Source organism: Lepisosteus platostomus, chromosome 16 (assembly GCF_059453375.1).
Source record: "Lepisosteus platostomus isolate fLepPlt1 chromosome 16, fLepPlt1.hap1, whole genome shotgun sequence".
Classification (NCBI taxonomy): Eukaryota; Metazoa; Chordata; class Actinopteri; order Semionotiformes; family Lepisosteidae; genus Lepisosteus; species Lepisosteus platostomus.
The window spans coordinates 25,374,012-25,401,864 of NC_142626.1; the positions used below are offsets into that span (position 1 = coordinate 25,374,012).

At 39.3% G+C, this 27,853-nt stretch overlaps 1 protein-coding gene across 17 annotated transcripts in view; it reads right to left on the reverse strand.

Annotated features, from left to right (window-relative positions):
* The window catches only part of LOC148647083 (NACHT, LRR and PYD domains-containing protein 3-like), a 1,669,284-nt gene that overhangs the window by 1,179,273 nt on the left and 462,158 nt on the right, over positions 1 to 27,853 (reverse strand). For 14 of the 17 annotated variants that reach the window (XM_088609310.1, XM_088609307.1, XM_088609296.1 and 11 more), the window contains exon 3: positions 10,196 to 10,369. The exons of the other annotated variants lie outside the window; for them this stretch is intronic. In XM_088609310.1, coding sequence (XP_088465436.1) covers positions 10,196 to 10,369 — 174 coding nt within the window. The remainder of the gene's footprint in view (positions 1 to 10,195; positions 10,370 to 27,853) is intronic. 17 annotated transcript variants of the gene reach the window in all.

The following is a 27,853-nucleotide window of genomic DNA, read 5'->3' on the forward strand; positions in this document are numbered from 1 at the left end:
TGTATTTAAATTGTAGAATTTATTTTCATAATGCTTTGCTTTGTTCTGCTGGAAGCAAGCAGGGCAGCCAGAAGAAAGGGAAACTAGAGACATGATCGAAATCGCAGGGGTTGAGCTGAGAGGAACTGATTAAAGCACCAGGGAGAGCCTGAAGTAGAGTCATTTAACATGCAGGGTTCAAAGCACAGGGATCAGTCCAAGACGTGGTCAAACAGGCAAGGTCTAAGCAAAGGGAGAGGAGAAAACACTGGGGAAACGTGAAAAGAAGTAAATGAGACTCTAAAATGAGAGATTAACAAATTGGTACATTTTGCATACCGAACTTATTTCCACAGCTACATCCTTCCAGATTTATATAAAATATAAAAATACAGGAGGAATACAAGAGTAAATCGCAGGTGAGAAAAGGAGGTTGGCACCTCCACAGCAATTGAAGAATCTAAAACCGTTCAAATCTGCATAAAACCACCAATTCACATTCATGGAGAGAATGTGAGTGAAAAGTTCACATTAAATATTGGAAGAATTACCAATTACAAGAAAAATATGATAAATTTGGAAGCACAAACTGCTGGAAGAATTACGAGGAAACCTGGCATATTATAAACACCTTTTGGTATGAAAATAAATTCTTACTTATTAATAATAAAGATTCTTGAAGAAATATAAAAAATCCTCTTTAGGAGTCATTTTTCTTCTGGGACAAACACAAGATGAACAGCCTTCAGAGGCAGAAAGATACTGCAGCCATGAAATAAATTAATTAAATAAATAGAAACTGGTTAAAGCTGGACAGACCTTGTGTTCAAATGAAGACGGACTCTATGAATGAACTCTCATGGAGAATATTGCCCACAGAATAATAAATCAACAACAACATATACATACAGATGCAGCAATTCAAAACGAGCTGGGTATGCTGTGGTACAAGCAGTGGGCGTGTTGTACGCGTCTTAACGCGTCATTTTCATCATACCGCATTTTACCGCATGCAATTAAATTATGTTAATAGTATCCGGAATCACCTTGTAAAACTGCTAGCTGGAGCTAATAAACCTTAACCTCTCATATACAGCATTTGAGCTATCACCAAAAAACACCTGGTTTCAAATCCTGATCACTGCTGAGGGACAATCTTTATTTAAGAATTTATGTTATATACTCTTTAGACTTTTAATTTTAAACTCTGTATTACAGCATGTTAATCATTAAACATTAAAAAGTTGGTATATGTTATGAAAGCAAGATTGCTCAGTTGGACAAAAGTACACAACCTTCCACCTGCATCATAAATATTTTAATTATGCAGAAATATTTTATGCATCAAAGTCTTTACGAAGATATTACTAATAGTATTAATAATGAATGACCTTGGACAACCTGTAAACTCAAAGTATAACTCTGGTCCACTTCCTTTGTAACCATCTTTGTAAACGAGAAGACTTTATTTTTTCATTGACAAAAAGTAACACCACAGCATTTCGATGATCCAATCACATATTCGTTTCCAATCATACAAAGTAAGTTTTGAGAATCTCCAATTCACCATGCCTTTGCTCATAAACTATATTAATTTAGGAACATAAACATATTATGTAAACGGTACTGTATATGGCTGGAATTGGTAGTTTAAAGAAAAAATACACTATTCCATTTCTCCCTAAACATTTTAAGCATCAAAGTCTAATATGTGGTTATTTCGGAAACATTTTTACATGCTCCTTCTGACCATATTACTGTACGTTTATATACTTTGTGAGAAAAGTGATAGTTTTAATCAAATTAAATCCTTAAAATTAAGGATGTTAAAGTGCTAGAGGTGTAAAAAATACAAAAATGCACATGAGCAAAAAGTTTTAGAAATGGAGCAGGTGAAAGGATTTGTAAATATATTTTGTTTAGGTAAGTCAGTTTTTTTCCACACATAAAATACATTTTCCCAAGAAAGTTAAGCCTTCGTCACTAATAAAATTCCTAAATAAAGACATAAACCTTGAAGTCTAAAGATTATTTTATTCAATGTTGGTAGCAGGATGAACTGTCTGGTAGAGCTAAGTGTATATTTTGTCACAGAGTTGCTTCAGCTTATTAAAAACACCCATGATGTTCAAACTGATTTTTTTACACAGACGACCGACACAGCTTTGTGTTGTGAATCTCTTTTTCTAATAAAACATTTGTCAGCCTGTCCATGGGGGGAAGGGGGATGTCTTTCATTGGAAGGTTCGCCTATTCTACTTTGAAAATGAAGAGGGGGAGGAGAGTTGTAAAACCGGTTTCTTTACAAACAATGTATCCAGTGGGGCAATTTAACAGGCGCCTCAAGCTATTGAAAGGCTTCATTGAAAACCTAAAATAGCAAATATTCTGGACACTATATTGACATTTTTAGAATTTGATTAATAGGGAATATATTATGGAATCGCATATCTAAAGAAATTAATAACCATATAATTATATTCAAATACTGTAGCTTAAATTCTGCTAAACTAAAAATTAGACACAAGAGTATTATTGGACAATGTTGTGAGGCTCTGGTGAAATTTCTCTGTAAACAGAAGAGTTAAAGAGGAGACACTTGTGTATCGCCCCCTTTTAAACTTGTAAAAAAGGAACACTCCAATGTTTATGCGACACGGAAGACATTATTAATAATGTAGTGAATTCGGGTTCAGCGAGGTCGGACACAGAGACTCAGACATTGTGGAGTGAAAAACGGCGTTTTATTTCTTTTCGGCACAACCAGCCAGCCAGCACTCCCGCGCGCCAGCCGAGAGAGAGAGAGAGAAAAGGGGCTGCAGCAGAACCTGGCACTGCTGGAGCAGTACTGTCAGACCTGGGCACTGACAGTCAATCTGGACAAGACCAGAGTTATGGTTTTCCAGAAGAAAGCCAGACCTCAGGGAAACAGGTACAAATTCAAACTTAACAACAACACATTGGAGCACACATCCAGCTACACATATCTCGGTCTCACCATCAGCTCTTCTGGGAGTTTTGACCTGGCAGTGAAGGCACTGAGAGAGAAGGCACTCAGGGCTTTCTACACAATAAGAAGGAGGCTCTTCAACATCAACCCACCAACAAGAATCTGGCTCCAAATATTTGAAAGTGTAATCCAACCCATTGCCCTATACGGCAGTGAAGTGTGGGGTCCCCTCACAGACCAGGATTACACTCAATGGGACAAACACCCCACAGAAACTCTGCACATGGAGATCTGTAGAAACATCCTCCGTGTGCAGAGAAAAACACCTAACAACGGGTGCAGGGCCGAATTAGGCCAGTACCCACTATTGATAAACATACAGAAAAGAATATTAAAGTATTGGCTACACCTAAAAAACAGCGACCCAAATTCCTACCACCACAAAGCCCTGCTGAGTCAAGAGCTGAGCCCAAAACAGAGCCCCATGAGCCAGCTGGTCCTGAGGCTCACTGACCTGAGCCACACCGACACTAACCAGCCTCAGGACAGCACTGCTAGAGCACCACAACCCAGACTCAACCACATCACAGCACAGATCAAACAGCAATATCTCACACACTGGGACACACACACACAAACACAACATAAACTGGAATGCTACAGAACCCTAAACAGACAATACACACTAGCTGAATATTTGACCAAAATAAGAAACAACAAACAGGAACAGACCCTGACGAAGTACAGGCTCAGTGACCACAGCCTAGCCATAGAAACTGGGCGACACAGGCAGACCTGGCTGCCCAGAGAGGACAGGCTGTGCTCCCACTGCCAGCGGGGAGAAATAGAGACAGAGGTGCACTTCCTACTGCACTGTGACAGATACTCTGGGATTAGAGAAACATTCTTCCCGAAATTCAGAAATCTAATCCCAGAGTTCCCACAGCTGCCAGAATACCAATGGTTCTCAATCCTACTGGGAGAGGGAGGAGGGAACTCAGTTGAACTGGCAGCCCAGTATGTGATCTCCTGTCATAGCCTGAGGAACAGTGAGTCTGTCTCCCCATAATGCTCCAGCTGCCTACAGTATATGTCAATATTTTATAATATGTCTTTGTTGTAAATGTCTGTAATATGTCTGTAGATTTTATTTTACTTCTTTTTTTTGTTTTGTTTAATGTAAAGATCATTACTTTCATTTGCTTTGGCAACACTGATTGTACCCATCGGTCATGCTAATAAAGCACCTTGAATTGAATTGAGAAAAGAGAGAGAGCAAAATACAGGGGTGCGAAACCAGGGAACTATTTACATGAAAATGGGCGATCTCCGCAGACTGTACGCTCGTTTCACAGTGGTTCAGCTGCACTGGTCAGCGGCTTTCCTAATCCCCACCCTGACCACTACCACTCCCGTCCTGCCCCTCACCGCGTACCCCAGCTGGGCTCTCTTCTGCCGCAGCATTAATGTAGGGCTTTCGGGCTCACATGGGTTTGCGCCCTACACCCTGCAGTACATGCTGTGATATTTAGGAATATAAAACATGTCAATATGGTGTCCATAATATTTGCTATTTAAGTTTTTCAACTAAATGTTTATTTGTTAAAAGAAAACTCATAGCAATAGCTGGATTTGAACACCCAACCTCAGTCTTAAAAGTCAGTTACTTAAACCATCACACCACAGATGCAGTCATGTAGCAAGCTGTAAAACAGCTGTACACATATCAATAGAAAGTCTTATACTACTGTTTGTGCTACAGTACATGAATATAATTATTTCATGATTAATTTCTTTAGATATGCGATTCCATATTATATTCCCTATTAATCAAATTCTAAAAGCATGCTTTTGTTTACTCTCCGGTAACGAGCGTATTCACAGAAAAGGTTAAAACTATCACTTTTCACAAAGTAAATTGTAATGCTCCGGGGTTCTTGTTGGCCCCCCCACCGTCGGGGACTCGAACCCGGGCCGCCGGCGTAGCTCAACAGGGACCCAGCCGCTTGAGTTAAAGGAAGATCTCCCATCAGCCCCGTGGCTGTGGGCCCTGCTATTACAGGGAAGGGCGGTGACATCACCACTCTGGCAAGCCAGCTCTTACACACTCACTGGTGGCTGTCTGCATTACACTCTCCCCCACTTAACTCACCAACCTCGGCAAAGGGCTATCCCATTCCAACTGCTGACACCAATATAACACTTCAGGGTTCAGGCAGGCACCCTTGCCATTGCCGCTTAGGACAGCCCCCCACTATCAGGGACTCAAACCCAGGCCACCAGCGTAGCTCAACAGGGATCCAGCCGCTTGAGCCAAAGGAAGATCTCCCATCAGCCCTCTGGCTGTGGGCCCTGCTATTCACAAGGGAGGGCGGTGATGTCACCGCTCTGGTAAGCCGGCTCTTACACACTGGTGGCCGTATGAGTAATATGGTCAGAAGGAGCACGTACAAATAACCATATGTAAGACTTTGATGCTTAAAATGTTTAGGGAGAAATGGAATACTGGTGTGTATTTTTTCTTTAAACTACCAATATAAGCCACATACAGTACAGTTTACATAATGTTTATGTTCCTAAATTAATATCATTTAGGACCCTCAGAAGTGTTATGCTCCTCTTCTTTTTATGCTCGGCTACTAAAATTTCCCTTAAGTTGTAAAATTCCATATAAATATTCAATATTAAGTGGATTAATATGTGCACAGTAAAGAAATTAAATTATTAAATCTTTTCATTACTGACCAATGCACAACAAGTGCCCCTGTCAGTCATTTTGGCCAGCCAATCACGTGCCGCAGATTATTTGCCGCAGTATGGGGTTTTACCGTGCCTTTTGAATGGCTGCATCTGTACCTGCTAAACCACTGGGTCAATGAAAACTGAAAGAGTACATTTGTCTGGCTGACCACTTTTCTGTTCTGTTCTGTTTTCAATTCATTATTGACCATTCAGAGCCCTAGGATATGTCACTGTCTCTGTTATCACGATTCAGTAGAGAAAAAAAAACCTCAGCAACTGGATTGTTTACTTAGCAACCAGGGGTCATCTATTATTAACAACTCATCCTGCTAATAAGCTGGCAGTGCAAAAAAGCATTTAAAACTCCTCTATCACTCCCTAGAAGATTATATAGTAATTACAATAGCTATTATAGCTTTTAAGATTTTTAATATATTTATCTAATATAATGTCTTGTATGGTTTGGGTAGTTGGTGAAGTTGGGTAGGGCGTTAGACGACGCCGAAGACCGAGTGTTTCGGGTTTTGTAGTTAGGTCAGCTTCCCCTCATTTTATTACCCAGCTCCATTTTGTTTGTTATTTACGTTCCTTTGGTACCACTCATATTTCCTCTTCTCCAATACCAGTCACCTATTCAAATTGTACATATTTCACTCCTGTTTACCTATTATAATTCATTACAACTATCTTTTCCCCACACCAAAGATTTCTCCCTGCACACCTGAAATTCCCTTAATGTCACACTCCATATACCCCTAGACTATCTTGGTGCGTAACAAAAGTCTCAATGTTTAATCCAAACTAGTGCACATGGGGCAATGTCTACAAGCATTTTCAGCTGGCTGACAGGGCCACAACCTGAAAAATTGATCTTGGAAAATTGAAAACAAAATATGTTTCTTTGTTTGTCCTAGATATTTCTGTCTGGTGAGAAGACACAGTAAGACATATAAGAAATTTAAAGACTCTACTGTATACTGTACACTTCTACTGTATAATTGTCACAGATGTCGGAAGGGAGAAACCGTGGAGAGGCAGGAGAGCGAAAAAGACCCTATGCGGCGGAACGGGGAGTTAGCCCGGGCTCGTCAGTGCAAAGAGTTCTGGAGTGCCGTATAGAAACCTATGCCCTCAGGTAGCGGACGTGGGGCGACCTGGTGCTAGGCGGGTCTCAGGACATCCGAACGTCAATGCCCAGCGAGGCAGAATAAGTGACCCGGAAATATTTAGCCCAAGGAAAGAGGGAAACCGGAAGGACAGCAAAGCAGGAAACTAGGGACAGGACAGAGTAGGAGCGCCCTCTGGCTGCAGAGGGCGTGACAATAATTCCATTTGTAATTCCAGAGATATTATAAAATGTTTGAGAGGACATCATTCCAGGGAGAAATTGACTATTTTGTTGGAGGTCTTATTGGGCTAGACTAAACTGTATCTTTAAACACAAAAACTGAAAACTGAAATGAAAAAAAGTCTGGATGCCGAAAAATAATTTGACAGGGTTTAACAGACTTTTGTATTTATACAGGAAATGAGAGGAGGAGATGCTTGTCACCACTGATTTATTCTCTCAGAGTATAAGATAACAGAAGGATATAGAGAGAGGTGATATAGCAGGAGGAACACACAATCAGGCTCTTGTTATTAGATTATGTTATTATATACAGCAGAAATTCAACAGTTCTTCCTGTTCTCACAAATGTAATCACAGACTACAGCACCATTTCAGGATACAAATTAAAAATGCAAATTCTGAAGCAATGCTATCCCTGAAGATAAAAAAAAATACAACTTGAAATAAAATTTTGATAAAATAATATGTTTAGCAATTAAAATACCCTGAAACCTAGAAAACATATTAACATGTAATTAAGAAGTGCTAGAATATCAGCTAAAGCAAGACTTCGATAGATGGAAACTGCTGCCTGTCTCATTCTTAGGAAGAATTAAGACAGCAAGAATAAACGTACTTCCAGGATTTCTGTCTATTTCCAGACCTTGATTATGTCCCTCAATGACCATTGCTAAAACGTCTATTTTATATGGTTTAAAGTCAGGGTCCATTGCTATTTCTCTTGACCCCTCAAAACGACTATTCCTTTCTTTACTTGTTTTTTCACAATACATTTTTGTATGTGATTTTTGTATTTAAATTGCAGAATTTATTAATTTAAAAATGCTTTGAATTATATTAGGTGTAAAACATAAGTTTTAAGTAAGATAAATTGTGAGTTTATATTGTCAGGAAATTCGCAGACGGCAGTGTAGCAATTGAAAACCGTCACCATTACTTTTAATAAACAATTATCCAATTTAGGGTCACAGATACCCAGAGCCTGTCCCAGGAAGGACTGGACATGAGGCAAGACTGAACCCTGTACAGGATGCCAGTCTATCAAAGAGCACACACTCACACTAGTGCCAGCTTTCCCAGAAGTCTATTAATCTGCCAGCATATTTGTGGACTGTGGGAGAAAACTGGAATACCACGCAAACCTGGGGAGAACATACAAACTCCACACAGATAGCATCCCAGGTCTGGAATTGAACCCAGGGCCCCAGTGTTATATCTCCTGTAATGATCTGTAATGATCTGATGGAAGCAGTAATCTGGAGATGGAATCTAGGCGCAGGCTCTGCTAGAAGCAAGCAGGGCAGGCAGGAGAAAGCAAAACTAGAGACACGATCGATAAGGCAGGGGTTGAACTGAGAGGAACTGATTAAAGCACCAGGGAGAGTCTGAAGGAGAGTCGTTTAACATGCAGGGTTCAAAGCACAGGGATCAGTCCAAGATGTGGTCAAACAGGCAAAGTCAAATCCCTCTTCATTATTTTGCTGGGGAGCTGTCACTCAGGTTGTTGGAGCTTTAAGCTGAACTGCACAGAAGTAAGACTGTAGATTTGGGAGAGTTCAAGTGGTATAGGTTTTACCTGAGGTTTTCTTCCCTCCCAAATAAATCTAGACTGACGTTTGCCCTGAAATTTGACTATATCTGACATTACAGGGATGAGTTTATACTAGTTAGGTGGGTAGCTGCGTCAGCATGTGTAGTCTGCAAAGGAACAAGAAATAGGTTTATTCCATGCTGAAAAGAGAGGAGAGAAAATACAACATTTCGGCTGCAAAACCGCATCTCTTTTCAGCATGGAATGAATCAATTATGAGTTTATATTGTCAGGAAATTTGCAGACGGCAGTGTAGCAATTGAAAACCATCACCATTACTTTTAATAAACAATTATCCAATTCAGGGTCACAGTTACCCAGAGCCTGTCCCAGGAAGCACTGGACATGAGGCAAGACTGAACCCTTTACAGGATGCCAGTCTATCAAAGGGCACACACTCACACTAGTGCCAGATTTCCCAGAAGTCTATTAATCTGCCAGCATATTTGTGGACTGTGGGAGAAAACTGGAATACCACACAAACATGGGGAGAACATACAAACTCCACACAGATAGCATCCCAGGTCTGGAATTGAACCCAGGGCCCCAGTGTGATATCTCCTGTAATGATCTGATGGAAGCAGTAATCTGGAGATGGAATCTAGGTGCAGGCTCTGCTAGAAGCAAGCAGGGCAGGCAGGAGAAAGTAAAACTAGAGACATGATCGATAAGGCAGGGGTTGAACTGAGAGGAACTGATTAAAGCACCAGGGAGAGTCTGAAGGAGAGTTGTTTAACATGCAGGGTTCAAAGCACAGGAATCAGTCCAAGATTTGATCAAACAGGTAAGGCCAAGCACAGAGAAAGAGGAGAAAAAACTGGGGAAATTCAAAGCTAGGAAGAAGTAATTGAGACTCTAAAATGAGAGACTAACACATTAATAAATTTTGCAAACCTAATTTACTACCACAGCTACATCCTTTCAAATTTATGAACAATATCAGAAATCAAAGAAGGAATACATAAGTTAAGAGTAAGATGCAAATGAAAAGGCGGTTGCCACTTCCACAGTAATTGAAGAATCTAAAACCATACAAATCTGTATAAATCCACCAATTCACATTCATGGAGAGAAAATGAGTAGAAAGGTCATATTCAATATTGGAAGAAACATCGATTGCAAGCTAAATAAGATCAATTTGGAGGCACAAACTGTTGGAAGAATGTCCAGGAACACCTGGAATATCATAAACATATTTGGCATGAGAATAAAATGGGGAAAGATACTGTACTTAAAGAAATATAAAAAAGCTACTTTAGAACTGTCAGGACTGTAGCCATGAAAGAAATCACTAGAAACTGGTTAAAGCTGGACAGACCTTGTGTTCAAATGAAGAAGGATTCTATTAATTAAATCCCATGGAGAATATTACCCACAGAATTATCAACAACATATACATACTGTATGTGTAAATAATTTGGGCAAATGGGAAAGACTGCATGTCAAGATATTAACAAAGAAGTGAAGAACTTTTTTTGTTTTGTACTTCCTAGGTGTTGATGCATGTGAAAAGCGAATGTTGTGTGTCTCAGAATATCTACATAAAACAATAAAAACAAAGAAATCACCAGTGTTCACTTACTTCAGTGTTGTTAATTTACAGTTGGGATCCCTCAGAGCTGCAGACAGCAGTTTCACTCCTGAATCCCCCAGGTTATTGTAACCCAGTTCCAGCTCTCTCAGACTGGAGTGTTGAGACTGAAGAACAGAGGCCAGATCCTCACAACATCTCTCTGTTAGTTTACAGCTCCACATCCTGCAGACAAAAAGACAGGAGCACAGCTGAACAACTGCACAGCTCATCCACATCTTTCTTTCCAAGTCTTCACTACAACACCCAGGTCAGCAGTAATATACAGTACAACATCATGTCATTATCCATCTCAAGAGTGTCCATGAATGAGGATGATGAAGATTATTGCTGCTTCAAATTAGGTTCCAGAAGGAAGACGAAAGATGAGAAGAAACTGCCAGGAAGGGAGACTTTCACTTTTAACTATAATAAAAATTGCTTCACATTTATTATTCGATTTTATTGTTATGTCGTCCTGTTATAGTTATTTTAATCAGTTACAGTGTTGTTGTTGTTGTTGTTGTTGTTGTTTTTCTTCAAATGGTTTATTAATCCCAAACGTAAATGTCCAACACTGGAGTAAGTGAACTGGAGACTTTTTATTGTTATTTATAGATATGTTGAGAAAAACAGCATTCCCTTTTGAAGAAAATAAACAATTTGAATAAAAAAAACCACCTGGGTTTTAACTATAACAATGTATAAATATACATGCTATATGAGTCGGAGCAGTGGCACTGTGCTAAGGATCTGTGCCTGTGGTTGGAAGGTTGCTGGTTCATATCCCACGGCTGGCAGAAGAATCCTACTGTGTTGGGCCCCTGAGCAAGGCCCCAACTGCTCCAGGGATGCTTTTCAATGGCTGACCCTGCACTCTGACCCCCCAGCTTCTCTCACTGCCTGTGTCTCATGTAGACTAAGCTGGGGTATATGAAAAGATGAATTCCTAATGCAAGAAATTGTATATGGCTAATAAAGCAGCATACACACATCACCTAAAGACTCTCAGCACGGAAGAAATAGATAGACCCTTTAGGATCCGAAACAAACACGAATTAATGGACAACAGTGATGGTGTGCACGTTTCCCCTTACCAACTTTAGAGAGTGATCTGTACAGGCTTCCCAGGACAGGCTGTGCATCAGCAGACAGCTGAGATCAGTGCATAGCCTGACAGAGTTTTCCCCTCAGTTGAAGCTAAAGACAGTTCCCCTAAGGTATGAGACAATTACAGGTCCCAGCAGGCCAGGGAAGAGAGACACATCAGGGGGATGACCCTACATTAAAAGTAACCTCTGAGAGGAAGTGCAGACAGAATCTGACATGAATATCTGCCTGTATACTGCAGTGAATACCATCCCAATGTAGCTCACATCTAGTCCACACAGTGCCAGCAACCCAAGTCCATGTGCAGCAGGTGGTGTAGCTGGGTGACATTGGTTCAGTGCAGCCTGCTGGTGAAAAATGAGTCATGGCCTAGTTCTGTCTCCATTCTCCATTGTGGATATCAGTGTATTTTCACAATTAATCTCCAGTAGTGATCACTGGATTTAAAAGGTGTTGTTAAGACCATGAACTTTATTCATGCACTTTATTTCTTTGACCTGCTCTCTCAATCTGTGGCTGCATCCACTTTGTCTGAGCCATAAAACTGAACTTTAAGTACAAGACAGTAAGTCAAGAGCGAGTCCATATGAACTAGAATTCTGCCTAAGACTTTGTCGGCCACAGGGGAAATCTTTTAGCTTGGGATCCATCTGGAAATTTCACTAGAATTTAGATAACATTAATACAGTTGGGCTTCACTGTCAAAAGAGTCTGGATGATCATCCAGACAAAACCTGACTGGAGCTATGTATTTGAACCTTGCTGGAGAGAGCTTGCTATTCTGTAAATTTAAGGAACTTGCATTTCCTGGGTAAAAGAAACTTCAACTAGAGATGTCTCCAATTTATAATATTTATTTTGTGGCACCTGGGTTTTTCACAGTGCCCTCATAAATCAGTGTAATCCGAGTCCAGAGTAGTAGGACCAGGGCAGCCAGGGATGTACAGCCATTTACTGGCTGCAGCCGATGAAGAAGAGAATGAGGTTGTATTTATTTAGAAAGCAGGTAATCTCTTATTTCGCCACTGTAGGCATTATTTAAGAGTTTAATACACAGTAGAAGTCAGGAGTACTTTCTGGGTGATCAGAATGTTAGGCCTCTGGAACACCTTGTTTGAGCACACACCCTTATAATAATAATTAATAATTGCTTACACTTATATAGTGCTTTTCTGGACACTCCATTCAAAGCACTTTAGATTACAGGTAATGGGGATCCCCTCCACCACCACCAATGTGCAGTCCCACCTGGATGATAGTGCGCCATAACGCTCACCACACATCAGCTATCAGTGGGGAGAGGAGCAGAGGAATGAAGCCAATTCACAGATGGGGATTATTAGGAAGCCAGGGTTACACTCCTACTCTTTTCGAGAAACGCCCTGGGATTTTAATGACTACAAAGAGTCAGGACCTCGATATTATGTCTTATCCGAAAGACAGCGTCTGTTTACAGTATAGTCTCCCCGTCACTATACTGGGGCATTAGGACCCACATGGACCACAGGGTGAGCGCCCCCTTACTGGCCCCACTAACACCTCTTCCAGCAGCAGCCTCAGCTTTCCAAGGAGTCTCCCCTCCAGGTACTGGCCAGGCTCCCACCTGCTGAGCTCCAGTGGGTTGCCAGTTGTGAGTTGCAGAGTGATATGGCTACTGGCCTTAAACATAGTAATTTGTGTGTTGTGTGTTCTATTGTCTGTGATGTAGTATATAGTACAGTATGTCTGGTATAACTGTGCCTCTAAGTATACCAACTGCTCAGATATATTCTGGAAAAATCACAAATTGGGGGATATTAATATTTACTTATTCACTAAACAGCTTAGTCAATTCCTGATTTTCACAAGTTTTGTTAACCCCGCATTCACTACAGTGCATAGTGGAGCGAAACAGACCTGCTGTGATCAATTCACCAACAGTTTGATAAGTTTGATTGCCTATTTGATAGTTGGAGTATTTGAGCGAAAACAGTGAAATAAAGAGACCGAAAACGCACCGTTACCACAAGGAATGGGAGCATTTTTTTCGCATTCAAATCTGCAATGCAAGCGTCTACGCGAAAGCAACATTTTAAAACTGCACACAAAACGTATGATGTGGACTTTCCCGCTAAAAGTGAGTTACAGAAAAGAAAAGTGGAAAAATTAAAATCTCAACTAGCAGCAGTCGGTTTTCACAAGACCTAATACAATCATCACATCGTTCTCTGTGTGCCACATCCCGGCTCATCACAAAAAGTCGTTCAGGGATTGAGAAGTAATAAAAAAGCATTTGTTGAGACTGCTGACTTGCTGTTTGGAGATTTCAAAAACAAACATTTTTGGCGAGAAGTGTTCAGACAGCTGTTGCCTGAAATCAAAGAGTTTCTCAAGTCGTATAAACATGGTGAATATGCCCAGTTAGAGGATAACCAGTGGCTTTTGGATTTAGCATTCCTCACAGACTTGACTGAACTGCTGAATGACCTGAATGTCGAGTTGCAGGGACAAAATAAAACATGATCAGCAGTGTCAACACATTCAAAAAAATTACAAGTGTTCTGTTGTAAGCTTCTCAGTGCCAAAGCTCACATTAAGGTAGGATATTCTTTTTTCTTAAATAGGGAAGATTACCTGTTCACTGTATCATGAGTCACTTGTTTTTATTTGCTGTCATTTTAGTGATGGGTATCGTAATTATGCTGATGTGCCCACAGTCTGTTTTCCCTATATCAGAGCTTCAAATTCACACTGGTAGATCGCACTGGACTGGCAAATGAAAAAGTAGATCCTGCATTTAAAAAGGTTGGGCACCCCTGAACTAGAGGATCACATACATGAAAAGGTCAATGGGGATTTACAGAAGATAGTTCTTGTATAACCAACTTGTTTGCTATTTGAACAAGCAAAAGCAGTAATGAACACACAAAGCATACAGCATGATACTGTGTATTTGCACTTTCAACATTTTTTAATGAAGTAAATCTTTTTTGTGGAATTCTCAAATCACAGGCAGAGAAGCATGAATTAAGAATTATTTAATAAAGAGAAAAAAAGAGCAGAGATAACATGAAGCAAACAGAGGTGATGTAATTATTGGAGTACCACAGGGATCTGTACTAAAACTCTCAGGTCTCGAGTCTCCAACTCACTGACTCCACTGTCTTCTCTATCTGATCTCCTCCGAGATCATAATGTAGGTCCCTCACTGAGCCAAGCCCTTCTGTCGCAGATTCCTGGACTCGAGCCTGATCTCTCACATGCCCTCTGGCTGGTCCCTTTCAGGGAGATGACACCCTCTGCTCCTAATCACCACAAGCAGCCTCCTGCTCTTTCCCTGATCTGGAGCCTCCTGCTCCCACATGACACTCACTGGTCCCCTCACGACCAGTCAGCACTCGGACTTCCAGGTCTGCCTCCAGCCTCTCACGTCCTCACTTGACACCACTGGGCTGGGTCTCACACACACACCTGTCTCCAGAGACTCACTCCCACACTCAGACCTCTCACACTAACTATCCTGAGTCTCTCTTCATCACATCCCACTACTGAGACTCAACACACTTTCTGTCATAAAAACATACAACCTCCTTGGTGCCTAACTCTCATGCCCCAGATTGTGTATTCACAGCTGATGGTACACCTCAGACCCATGCCCAGCAGCCACTGTCTTTTGACCAGAGCTTTGCAGCCAGACAGACCTAACTCTCTCACCTGATACCCCTTATCATCTGGGAGAGGGTCCCTCTGTGGCACCTCAGATGCTGGCACATACACACTGACTCCAAACTCACTAAACACTCACACAGTGGGCTCCTGGACATCCCTGATCACTAACACCCAAATAGGCGGCTGTCCCTTTAAGTAATTCAATCTTCCAACTCTGTAGGCTCTCCACCACAATCCCCTCCAGGATTTTCACTCTTCCTGGTCCCTTCTGTGATTTCCTTATTCTCCTTCGAGACTAAAGCTTTCCTTTCTCTCCCCTCATTGGGGTTCTTTCACTGTTCTATTCACAGTCTCCTCCCAGACTGTTGTTCTCGCATCTCTTCTCCTTATCAGTTTGTAGCTGCAGCCGTTAGTCTGTCTTCCCTGTCACAGACCTGTTCTTTCCTATCAGCTGTGGTTACCGAGGCAACACGTCTGTTGACAACTCTCTATTGACAACTCCGACTCCCTGTCAGACACACCCACGTTTATTTGTGAAAAAAAAACAGATGTTTTTATTAACATCCATCTTTTACATCTTCTACACACTGTGGGAAAGTAATAAACAATGTAAACACAATGCTAGGATATATAGTCAAAAGTGTAATTATTCTGCATCATGGATGTTCACAGGACAGTGTTGGAAAGTTAAATTTTACATCACAAAAAAAATATATTCTGTAATTGGTATACAAAGTATTACACATGCAAGTGATCTCACATATCCCCTTATTCCAGCAGCTGAATACTGTATGTTTTCACAGTAGTGAGAGGAGTATTTAGAAAAAGAACATATTAATGAGTCAGTGCTGACCACAGGAATGGGAAACGACATAATGCTACTGGTCACTTTCAACAAGTTTTAGCAACCAAATTAAAACAGTGCAACAAACCCTATATCATAAGAAACAAGTCAATCTCTACTTCAAGAGTGTGTTTTACATCCTAATCAGACAACATGATCCTTACATATAAGATAATTTTCCTGATGGTGCAGTATACATGATGCCAAAATAATGATACTTGAGTCCTTATTATAGTGGAAATATTGTAACAAGAGCAATGACTTGTCCAAATGTCAAAACCCTGCATCCTTACTGTGAAACAGTAATGAATTTTCCAAAAGCTCATCCCATGACTGAGACATCTGTCCTCTTTGCTGTGTCTCCAGTTTTTCCTGGATTGGCAAAAAGATTGTGTGTGAAACTGGTGAAACTCGCTGTAACTCAGTGAAATCTGACCATGAAGATTTTGCAGAGGTTGAAAACTGATAAAGATTATCTTGTACATACTTGTCCATAGTCTAATCCTGTGACTAGCTATTGTTTCACTTCAATGGAGATACCAAGAGCATCTCTCCATTGAGAAAGAAAAAATATTTAATGACCCTTTAGCACTTCCATTTCTTGGAAGAACAAAGACAGTGGCACAGAAGGATCAGAAAGAACAGAAAAAGAGAAGATTCTTGAAGTTTTGGAGGAGATTTACAAGAGTGACTGATTAGCTCTCCAGGCTCTCTCTCACGGTCTACATAGAAATATAATTTTAGCAAGTATTATCATCTGTAATGTATAGAAATGTGTTTAGATTTCCATACCACATTTCCATTTGAGAAATTTAAAAAAACTAAGTCTTTTCAAAGGCTGAGGTGTCCTTTTGTATACCTGTCAGTCTGATTGAGATCAAATAAACTGTGATGTTATCAGTGTGTTAGGAGTCTGGCAGCCCAATCTACAGGAGACAGCTAATGCAGTGTCAACAGTGGCACTGCCAGTAGCTCACTATGGCTGTTGTTGCATCATCCAGGTGGATGCTGCACATTGGTTGTGGTGGAAGGGATCCCCATTACCTGTAAAGCGCTTTGAGTGGAGTGTCCAGAAAAGTGCTATATAAGTGTAAGCAATTAATTTATTAAAATTAATAAATTAATCTATATAAGTGAACTGAATCTAAGTTCATGTGAAGGGGAAAACAATCACAGGTCTCAAATGCTTCAATGTGAGATGTCTGCAGGAGGGTTAGCAAATTTCAAACTTTAAAAAAAGTCTGGATACAGAAAAGGCACTTAAAAGAGTATTACAGCCTTTTTGTATTTGGAACTTATAGGGAATTGGGTTTTCATAATGGTTTTATTGTTTGGCTACATGTAATGTAAAAACAACCAAATGCACAGGAACAGGCTCATGGTATTCTGTCAGAGAGCTTTAATTCATAGAGGGGAACAAGGCTAGGAGATGCTTGTCACCACTGATTTATTCTCTCAGAGTATAAGACAACAGAAGGATACAGAGGGAGGTGATATAGCAGGAGAACACACAATCAGGCTCTTTATAAAGATGATGTTGTTATATACAGCAGAAATTCAACATCTTTTCCTGTTCTCACAGATGTAATCACAGACGACAGCAACTTTTCAGAATAGGAATTAAACAAAGAAAATTCTGAAGCAATGTTATTGGGGAACCTATATTCGTGGAGACAAAAAATACATTCAATTTACGATAAGACTGGGATAAGATTAAATGTTATTGCAGATTAAATTGCAGTACCCAGAACCCTAGAAAACATTAAAATGTAACTAAAAGGTGGTAGAAAATCAGCTGAAGCCAGACTTCAATAGATGGAAATTGATGCCTCTCTAGCTCTTGGGAAGGACTGAGACAACAAGATTGAATGTACTGTACTTCCAGGATTTCTGTCTTGTTCCAGACCTTCCTTATGCCTCTAAATGACTACTGCTAAAACATCTATTTAATGTGGTTTAAAGTCAGGGACCAATGCTAATTCTCTCAATCTCTCGAAAAGTCTATTCCTTTCTACAGTATATATTTTTCATAATACTCTTTTTCTTCTATGTGATTACTGTATTAAAATTGCAGAAATTATTTATTTTCACAATGCTTCAAGTTAAATTAAGTATAAAACAAGGTTTCAAGTGAGATGAATACCTCTTCACCATTTTGCTGGGGAGCTGTTACTCAGGTAGTTGAAGCTTTAAGATGAGCTGCACAGAAATAGGACTGTAGATTATTAATAATAATAATAATAATTGCTTACACTTATATAACACTTTTCTGGACACTCCACTCAAAGCACTTTACAGTTAATGGGGACTCCTCTCCACCACCACCAATGTGCAGCATCCACCTGGATGATGCAACAGCAGCCATAGTGCACCAGAACACTCACCCCACATCAGCTATCAGTGGGGAGGAGAGCAGTGCAATGAAGCTAATTCATAGATGGGGATTATTAGGAGGCCATGATTTGTAAGGCCCAATGGGAAATTTGGCCAGGACACCAGGGTTACACCCTTACTATTTTCAAGAGATGCCCAGGGATTTTTAATAAACACAGAGTGTCAGGACCTCCATTTTACATCTCCTCCGAAGGACAGCGCCTGTTTACAGTACAGTGTCCCCATCACTATACTGGGGATTAGGACCCACATGGACCACAGGGTGAGCGCCCCCTGCTGGCCCCACTAACACCTCTTCTAGCAGCTACCTTAGTTTTTCCCAGGAGGTCTCCCACCAGGTACTGACCAGGCTCACACCTGCTAAGTTTCAGTGAATTGCCATTTGTGAATTGCAGAGTGATATGGCTGCTGGCGATCTGTGAGAGATTTGGGAGAGTTTGAGTGGTGCAGGTTTTACCTGAGATTTTCTTCCCTACCAAATAAAATCAGAGAAATTTGACTTTATCTGACATTACAGGGATATGTTTATACTATCACTTAATTGACAAGGAAGGCAGTGTGGCATTTGAACACCATCAGTATCACTTTTAATAAACAATTATCCAATTCAGGGTCACAGTTACCCAGAGCCTGTCCCAGGAAGCACTGAACACAAGGCAGGACTGAACCCTGGACAGGATGCCAGTCTATCAAAGGGCACACACTCACACCAGTGCCAGCTTTCCCAGAAGTCTATTAACCTGCCAGCATGTTTGTGGACGGTGGGAGAAAACTGCATCACCAGACATATTTGGGGAGAACATACAAACTCCATACAGATAATACCCCAGGTCTGGGTTGAACCCAGTGATATATCTCCTGCAATTAGCTGATTAACACATTAAGAGACACACTGATTAAGAGATTAACACATTGATCACAGAAAGAAATCACAGAAGGAATGCAAGAGTTAAGAGTACCATTCAAATGAGAAAAAGGACGTTGGCACTTCCATAGAAATTGAAGAATTTAAAACCATTCAAATCTGTATAAATACAGAAATTCACATTAATGGATAGAGTACAAGTAAAAAGTTCATATTCAATATTGGAAAAAAGACAAACTGCAATCCAAATATGATAAATTTAGGAGCACAAACTGTTGGAAGAATGGAACACCAGGCATATCATAAACATTTTTGGTATGAAAATAAACTGGCGAAAGAGTATTGAAGACAAATAAGGACAAACACCAGATGAACGGCCTTCAGAGGCAGAAAAATACTTGTTTGGAACTATAAGAACTGCAGTCATGAAATAAATCACTTGAAACTGGTTAAAGCTGGACTGACCTTGTGTTCAAATGAACTGGGTACAATTCTCTTCTTATTGACATAACTCACCCTCAACACAACTGCAGGTCTTTTTACATATCCTCCGAAGGACAGTGCCTGTTTACAGTACAGTGTCCCCGTCACTATACTGGGGCATTAGGACCCACATGGACCACAGGGTGAGTGCCCCCTGCTGGCCCCACAACACAACTCAACACAACTGCAGGGCTGCTGAAGGCCAGACTAAGTTTAGAGAAGAGACTCAACATGGGAGTCAGACAGGTTCAGGTGCTATAGCAGTGAAAGTGTACCTGAATATCAACACAGAAGTGAAACCATAACCAGAGGTATAACATTAAATTCATACAGTATATAATACATGGGATCACCTAGGTTCTTGATGTAGCCGATGTTGTGGCCCACTTCAGTCAATTGCACAAAAAATTAAACTTTTTGGCGTTGCCTCCACCAGAAACAGCCCTCAATTTGTGACTAAATTAGACTTTTCAGAAATTTCAACTGTAATTCTACCAGTGATCACAAGATGACTTCACAACGTTTGTGTGCAAAGTTTTACCTTTTACTAAAATTTATTTTTATAATGCTTTGAGTTATATTAGATGTAAAACATAATAATGTTTTAAGTGAGATGACTACCATTTTGCTGGGGAGCTGTCACTCAGGTAGTTGAAGCTTTAAGCTGAGCTGCACAGAAGTAAGACTGTAGATTTGGGAGAGTTTGAGTGCTGTAGGATTTACCTGAGGTTTTCTTCCCTCCCAAATAAATCTAGACTGAAGTTTGCCCAGAAATTTGACTTTATCTGTCATTTCAGGGATATGTTTATACTGTCAGCTAATTGACAAAGTGGTAGTGCAGCATTTGAACACCATCAACATCACTTTTAATAAACAATTATCTAGTTCAGGGTCACAGTTACCCAGAGCCAGTGCCAGTGGACACAAGGCAGGATTGAACCCTGTACAGGATGCCAGTCTATCAAAGGGCACACACTCACACCAGTGCCAGTTTTCCCAGAAGTCAATTAACCTACCAGCATGTTTGTGGACTGTGGGAGAAAACTGGAACACCACACAAACATGGGGAGAACATACAAACTCCACACAGATAGCACCCCAGGTCTGGAATTGAACCCAGGGCCCCAGTGTGATATCTGCTGCAATGAGCTGATGGAAGCAGCAACCTGGAGACTGAGTCCAGGCCCAGGCTCTGCTGGAAGCAAGCAGGGGAGGCAAAAGTGAAACTAGAGACCCGATCAAAAATGCAGGGCTTAAGCTGAGAGGAATTGATTAAAGTACCAGGGAGAGTCTGAAGGAGGGTCATTTAACATGTAGGGTTCAAAGCTCAGGGATCACTGCAAGACGTGGTCAAACAGGCAAGGTTAAAGCACAGGGAGAGGAGAAAACACTGAGGACATTCAAAGCTGGGAAGAAGTAATTGAGACTAAAATAAGACATTAACATATTGATACATTTTGCATACCTTACTTGCTTCTACAGACAAATCTTTTCAGATGTATATAAAATAGAAGAAAACACAAGAGGAATACAAGAGTTAAGAGTAAGATACAAATGAGAAGTTGGGGTTGGGCCTCCCACAGTAATTGAAGAATCTAAAACCATTCAATTCTGTATAAATCCACCAACTTGAACTCATGGAGAGAATATGAGTAAAAAGTTCATATTCAATATAGGAAAACACACCAATTACAAGCCAAATATGATAAATTTGGATCACAAACTGTTGGAAGAATGGCCGAAATTAGTGATTAGTGAAATGATTTAATCAATTAATCTCTTTACTGTGCACGTTTAAATCCGCTTAATATTGAATATTTATATGGAATTTTACAACTAAACAGAAATTTTAGTAGCTAAGCATAAAAAGAAGAGGAGCATAATGCATCTGATGGTCATAAACGATATTAATTTAGGAACATAAACATATTATGTAAACTGTATATGGCTGGTATTGGTATTTTAAAGAAAAGTACACACCAGTATTCCACTTTCTCCCAAAACATTTTAAGCATGAAAGTCTTTAATGTAGTTATTTTGGAAATATTTTTAGGTCCTCCTTCTGACCATATTAAGTTTATATACTTTGTGAAAAGTAATAGTGTTTCAACCTTTTTTGTGAATTCGCCCGTTATCGGCGTAAACAAAAACATAATTTTAGAATTTGATTAACGGGGAATATATTATGAAATTACGTATCTAAAGAATTTAATATAATATAATTATATTCATGTACTGTCTGGCAGAATAAACTGAAGAGTTAGTTAATGCGACACAGAAGATAATATTAATAATGTAGTGCTTTCAGGCTCACACTCTACTAGCTGGGGAATTGAACCCACACCTCCAGCATCACTCAACAGGGAAGCAGCCAGTTGAGCTACAGTGAGATTCACTTTCAACCCTGACGGACCAGGTCCCTCCTATTCATACTGTATGAAAGGCAGTGACGTCACCACGCTGGCAAGCCCTCATCAAAGTTTAACTCGTTTAGAGCACCATACATTACAAACTCCAAGCGTTTCATTTTGAGCTCACACCTGAAGAAGGCTTCACAGTCAAAATGTTACGTTTTCTCCCTTCAGCATAGAATAAACCTATTACTTGTTCTTTTGCAGACTACACAGGCTAACGTGGCTACGCCACCTGAAGTAGGGTTGTACAGTGGTAATAGATGTGGGTGATGTTTTCCCCATTAAACAAGGTGCTTATTGCACAAATCCTGCTAAACTAAAAATTAGACACAAGAAGAGTATAATTGGACAATGTTGTGAGGATCTTGCGGAATTTCTCTGTAAACTGAAGAGTTATAGAGGAGACACATACTGTATCACCTCTTTATACACTTGTAAAAAAGAACATTTCACTCAGTGGGCGATGCATTGTTATCTCAATCACCTGCTAATTCGATTTATACCACGAGAAGACAGGAGAATGTGATTGTACTGTATCTGTACAGAATGTGTGTTGCGTTTACAAAATTAAAGTGTTTAAAATGTATAATTAAAAAGTGTTCCTGTTTAACTTATACATTGCACGACTTTTAAACCTATAAAAACAGGTTTTGATAGTTAATAACCACTTTTTATGTGCAAAAAATGGCTGATTTTTCTTCCTCATGATCAGCTTAGAATCTCTGTGTATGCTGTAAGGTTTTTACTTCTTAATTAAATGTTTAAAATACACAAATTTCATAAAGACAACACACGTTTCGAATAGAAAAAATCATATTCTGTCTTCCTGGTATGTAGAACAGATTAGCAGGTCTTTTTCTCCCAATCAGAGGCTCTTAAAATAGCGTACCACCCACTTCGCTCCGTCAGAGAGAGGGAGGAAGCGCTGAGCTCTTAAACTGCACAATGGCTGTTCTGCGTCTGCATTCATAACTTAGTGCTTAAAATTAAACAACGTAAATGTAAATCATTTTCTTTGACTTCTAAGTCCCTTAATTATCATTAAGCACAGGTTTCTCACCACGTTGACTACTTTTTGATACCATCATTAGACAAAGCAGGAACTTGTTGTACTTTCTAATGACATTACATGTGGAAAGATTACAGATTTTAATTGTCTTTTATTTTGTAATACATTTTAGAAAAGTTTCATCTATACATACACCACAAAACTATTCTCGATTGTATTTCTTAATGCTATGTTACATTTAGTTCATTGTTTTGAATACGTCTAATTTAGAAAGTTAGGTGTTAGCATAAACTATTAGTAATCAATAATATTAAATTTAGCACTGTAATACATTGTTGCACTTTTCCCCGCATCTTGTAATACCATATTTTTATTGTTCAAATATGCATTAAATCTGACTATCAGAAAATAAGTTAAATACAAAATTAAAGAAAAATAGGGTAAGATATCATTCAAAATATTTTGCTAACAATGTAAACTGTTTATAAAACTAAAATTTATTAACTAAGGAATAGGATGGCAAAGTTGTTAGTATGTTTTTTTTTTCATAAATACAACAGAACCAGATGTCTCAGTGGCTTTCAAAATTAAATTATGCATGCATACCTCTGAACTAGAATTATAACTAAACAGCCCACGCCTTTCTAATGGTGGCCAAGTGGTTAGCGTTGCTATCTTGCAGCACTGGGGTCCTAGGTTCAATTCCTGCCATCCTGTGTGTGTGGAGTGTGCATGTTCTTTTTGGGTTCCGTGTTTTTTCTCCATATGTGTGATATGATTTCCTCTCGCACTCCAAAATATGGCTAGGTTAATGGGTAGGTGGTTATGGGTATGGGTAGGTTAATTGGCTTATGGGAAAAATGGCCCTGATGCATGTGTGTTTGTGTCTGTCTGTCCTGTGATGGACTGGCGCTATGTCCGGGGTGTATTCTGCCTTGTGTCCGTTGCTTACTGGGATAGGCTCCAAATCCTCTGTACTGGATAAAGAGATTAGAAAATGGATGGAAGTAAAGGCACTGTGTGGATGGAACTACAGTATACACAGTGTTAGAAACCCACTATGAGATGGCAGCATATCACTGAGGATAAATTATTTTATAGTGCTGGCTTAAGGAAACAGCCTTTCCACCTCTCTTGCACATCAGTATCCATACCTAGTTAGTTATTTAAACAAATTGCCTCTAAATATAAACATCTTAAGATGCTGGCTCTGTGGATCAGCATCAGCTATGTTTGCCCAACCCTTCATTTCATGTGCATCCAACACACAATTCAATGCTAGCAACTACACAAAATGTAAAATACAATCCTCATTTCAGGATCTACAGTATGGAAACATACAGTCTGTTAACTTCATCATCTTCCTCTGCAGTCTATAACATCTCCTGTCATTTTGTCAAAAGTATGCCTAACCCCATTAGGAAGTGTTCTTATTATCAGTGTATTCCTCAACTTTCCCAAAATTATCTTTTTCCTACCTACATCACTAGTCTTACATCCTGCAATAACTCAGCCAACACTTAAATCCCTAAAAACTGCTTGTGTTAATTTGTTTAAATCACAAATATCATATGTAAATACCAGCCATGTAGTACTCTGCATTTGGAATACTAATTTCTTTTAAAGGGAACTAGACAAATCAAGAAAGGTATTTTTTCTAGAATTAATAAATGCACATCCAGGTCACTGGGGTAATAAAATCCACACTGAACAATCTCCAATATGTTCAGAATTGGACAGCCAGAATCCTGATCGGGATGCATTATGCCTGTCTTCAAGTCCTTGCACTGGCTTCCTATCAGGTTTCGAGTTGTGAGTCAACTTCAAAATCCTCAATCCGTCTGACTCTGGTCTTCTAGCTGTCCTCGAGAACATCTACACTCTGTGGATAACAGGACCTTCTCTAGCTGCACCCTAGCTCTGAATTTGTATCCCCAGTGATATCAGAGTCACCTCCCCTGAGTGCATTTAAATTTAACCTCAAAACCTCTCTTTTCAAAAGACATAGTGTCTGTATCTGCTTCATGTTCTAATTTTGGTAGCACTTCAAACTGCTTGTCTTTCTTACATGTATTTACTTTGTAATCTGTGGTCCTTATAACTGTTTTTACACCTGCTATATTGTTTTGAGATGGCACTTTTAAAGGTACTATATAAAATAAAGCTTTTTATTATTGTTATAGAGAAACATGATCAGATTTTCCTGGTTCAGAAAAAAAGATCTAAAGTATACTAGTTTGTCACTCTTCTCATTCCCTCTTTGCAAAATGGCTTTTCATACTAATCTGATCAATCTAACTGCCTATTTTTTGTGCTTTCTCTATCCTGCTAGATTTGCAATTATTCTGAAAATTTTCTTCTTGAATTAACTCATTTCTAAATACCTTTTTCCACTGTTAACATCTTGCAGCAACTCTGCGACAAAATATACACTTAGCTCAACCTGACAGTTCATCCTGCTACCAACATGAAATAAAAAAAATCTTAAGATTTCTATATTTATGTCTTTATTTAGTGGTTTCATTAGTGACAAAGGCTAAACTTTCTTGGAAAAATGTCTTTTACGTGTTGCGGAAAAACTGACTTGCTTTAACAAAATATATTTACAAATCCTTTCACGTGCTCCATTTCTAAAACTTTTTGCTCATATGTATTTTTGTATTTTTTACACCTCTAGCACATCCTTCATTTTCATTTGCCTTAATTTAAAAAATATCGTTTGCCCAGCCTAAGAGGGGGGTTTGCTCTCAGCTGACACTCCTCCATACACTTAAGTGAAAAATTAATAACGCCAATGTAAAAGTCATTTTTACAATTTGTTAATAATAAAAATGTTAAGTTCTCTAAAGCTTTCTCAGTCAAGTATGATAATTCACACAGGGAGCTGTGTAAGCATGCGCAGGCAGCAAAAGATCAGCTAAACAAGGAAGAAAAAGCTTTCAGAGAAAACAGTGTTTCAGGTGTGAAGAATACAGATCACAAATTCAATTTCAGCCTAAACCTGTCCCCACACATCCTGCCCCCACTGCGTTTAGAATATACACAAGGCACTGAAAGCGTCACAGTACTGTAGATGATCAGGTGTTTCGCAGACATAAGCATAGTACGTAATTCAGGCTTTTTGAATTTACACCTGGAGTGCACCAGGTATTAGATCTTGTTTATATTAAAGTTATATCAATGGACAGTGGTGGACTGTGCGCTATTTTGTCAGTAACCTGCTAATCTGCTAATCTAATCTAAAATAAAAATAAAAGGAACAAGTAATAGGTTTATTCCAAGATGAAAAGAGAAGAGAGAAAATGCAACATTTCGGCTGTGAAGCCATCTTCAGGTGTGAGGGTCTTCGGCTCAAAATGAAACGCTTGGAGTTTGTAATATAGGGCGCTCTGAACGAGTTAAACTTTGATGCAGAAAAAATATATTTCCCACAAGCTATACTCACTCTCTCCGATGCAGTGCAGTTAAAAAAATATCTCTGATACAGTTCCTAAATTAATATTGTTTATTACAATCAAAAACTTTATGCTCCTCTTCTTTTTATGCTCAGCTACTAAAATTTCCCTTTAGTTTCCCTACCAGCCATGTAGTACACGGCATTGTGGAATAATAGTTTAATAATAGATCTGTTTCACTTTTTTTCTTTCTCACCCACTGCGATTTGTGCAGAAGGGTTAAAAAGAAAGTCAGACAGGCAGAGGGAAGAGGGAGGGGTGAAACTGTTACCTGTCATGGATAAAGCGATTAGAAAATAGGTGGATTTACACCTGTGAAAAGCGTTCCAATTTTAATGCGATACGGAAGACATTATTCATAATAAATGATCTTGTAAACTGAAAATGTATGAAGAAGACACATTGCGTATCGCCTCTTTCTACACTTGGAAGAACATTCTAATGTTAATGCGACACTGAAGATATTATTAATAACCTTTGAAATCTGAAGGGAGATCTAAAGGGATCCACACAGTACAGGTTCCTGCTGCTGTAGCTATCAGAGGGAAAGACGGTGACATCACCGTGCAGGCGAGCAGACACACCCTCTAATGTCCGGCGTACAGTATGCGTTAAATATATTTAGATCTTTGAATTAATATTGTTATTGATTTCTTTAGCCTCACAACATTGTCCAATAATACTCTTCTTGTGTTTAATTTTTAGTTAAGCAGGATTTGAGCTACAGACCATAATAAAACAGGATTCACTTTTTTAACATATTTAATATTCAAATATTAAGCTTGATATGGACAGAAGGAGCACATAAAAACGTTTCTGAAATAACCACACGTAAGTCTTTGATGCTTAAAATGTTTAGGGAGAAAGTGGAATACTCGTGTGTATTTTTTCTTTAAAATACCAATACCAGCCACCTACCCTGAGTGCATTTAAATCTAACCTCAAAACCTTTCATTTCAGAAGACGTATTGTCTGTATCTGTTTCATTTTCTAATTTTGGTAGCACTTCTAACTGCTTGTCTTTCTTATATGTATTTACTTTGTATTTTTTTTATAAAATACCAACACCAGCCATATACAGTTTGTAATGTAGCGATTTCTATGTCTTTATTTAGTGGTTACATTAGTGACAAAAGCTAAACTTTTAGCTTCAGTAACACGGAAGCCGTATGGCATACATGTTTGTAATGACAAAATAGTATCGATAATATTTATGGTCAGTAGCAGTTTGAAATTATTCGTTGTTATTAATAAATGACTTGGCTTCGAACATGTTGTGATATTTAGAAATATAAAAAACGTCAATATAGTGTCCATAATATTTGCTATTTTAGTTTTTCAAAGAAATGTTTATTTGTTAAAAGAAAACTCATGGTGATAGGTGGGTTTGAACACTCAACCCCAGGCATATAAGTCAGTCACTTAAGCCATCATGCCACAAACACATG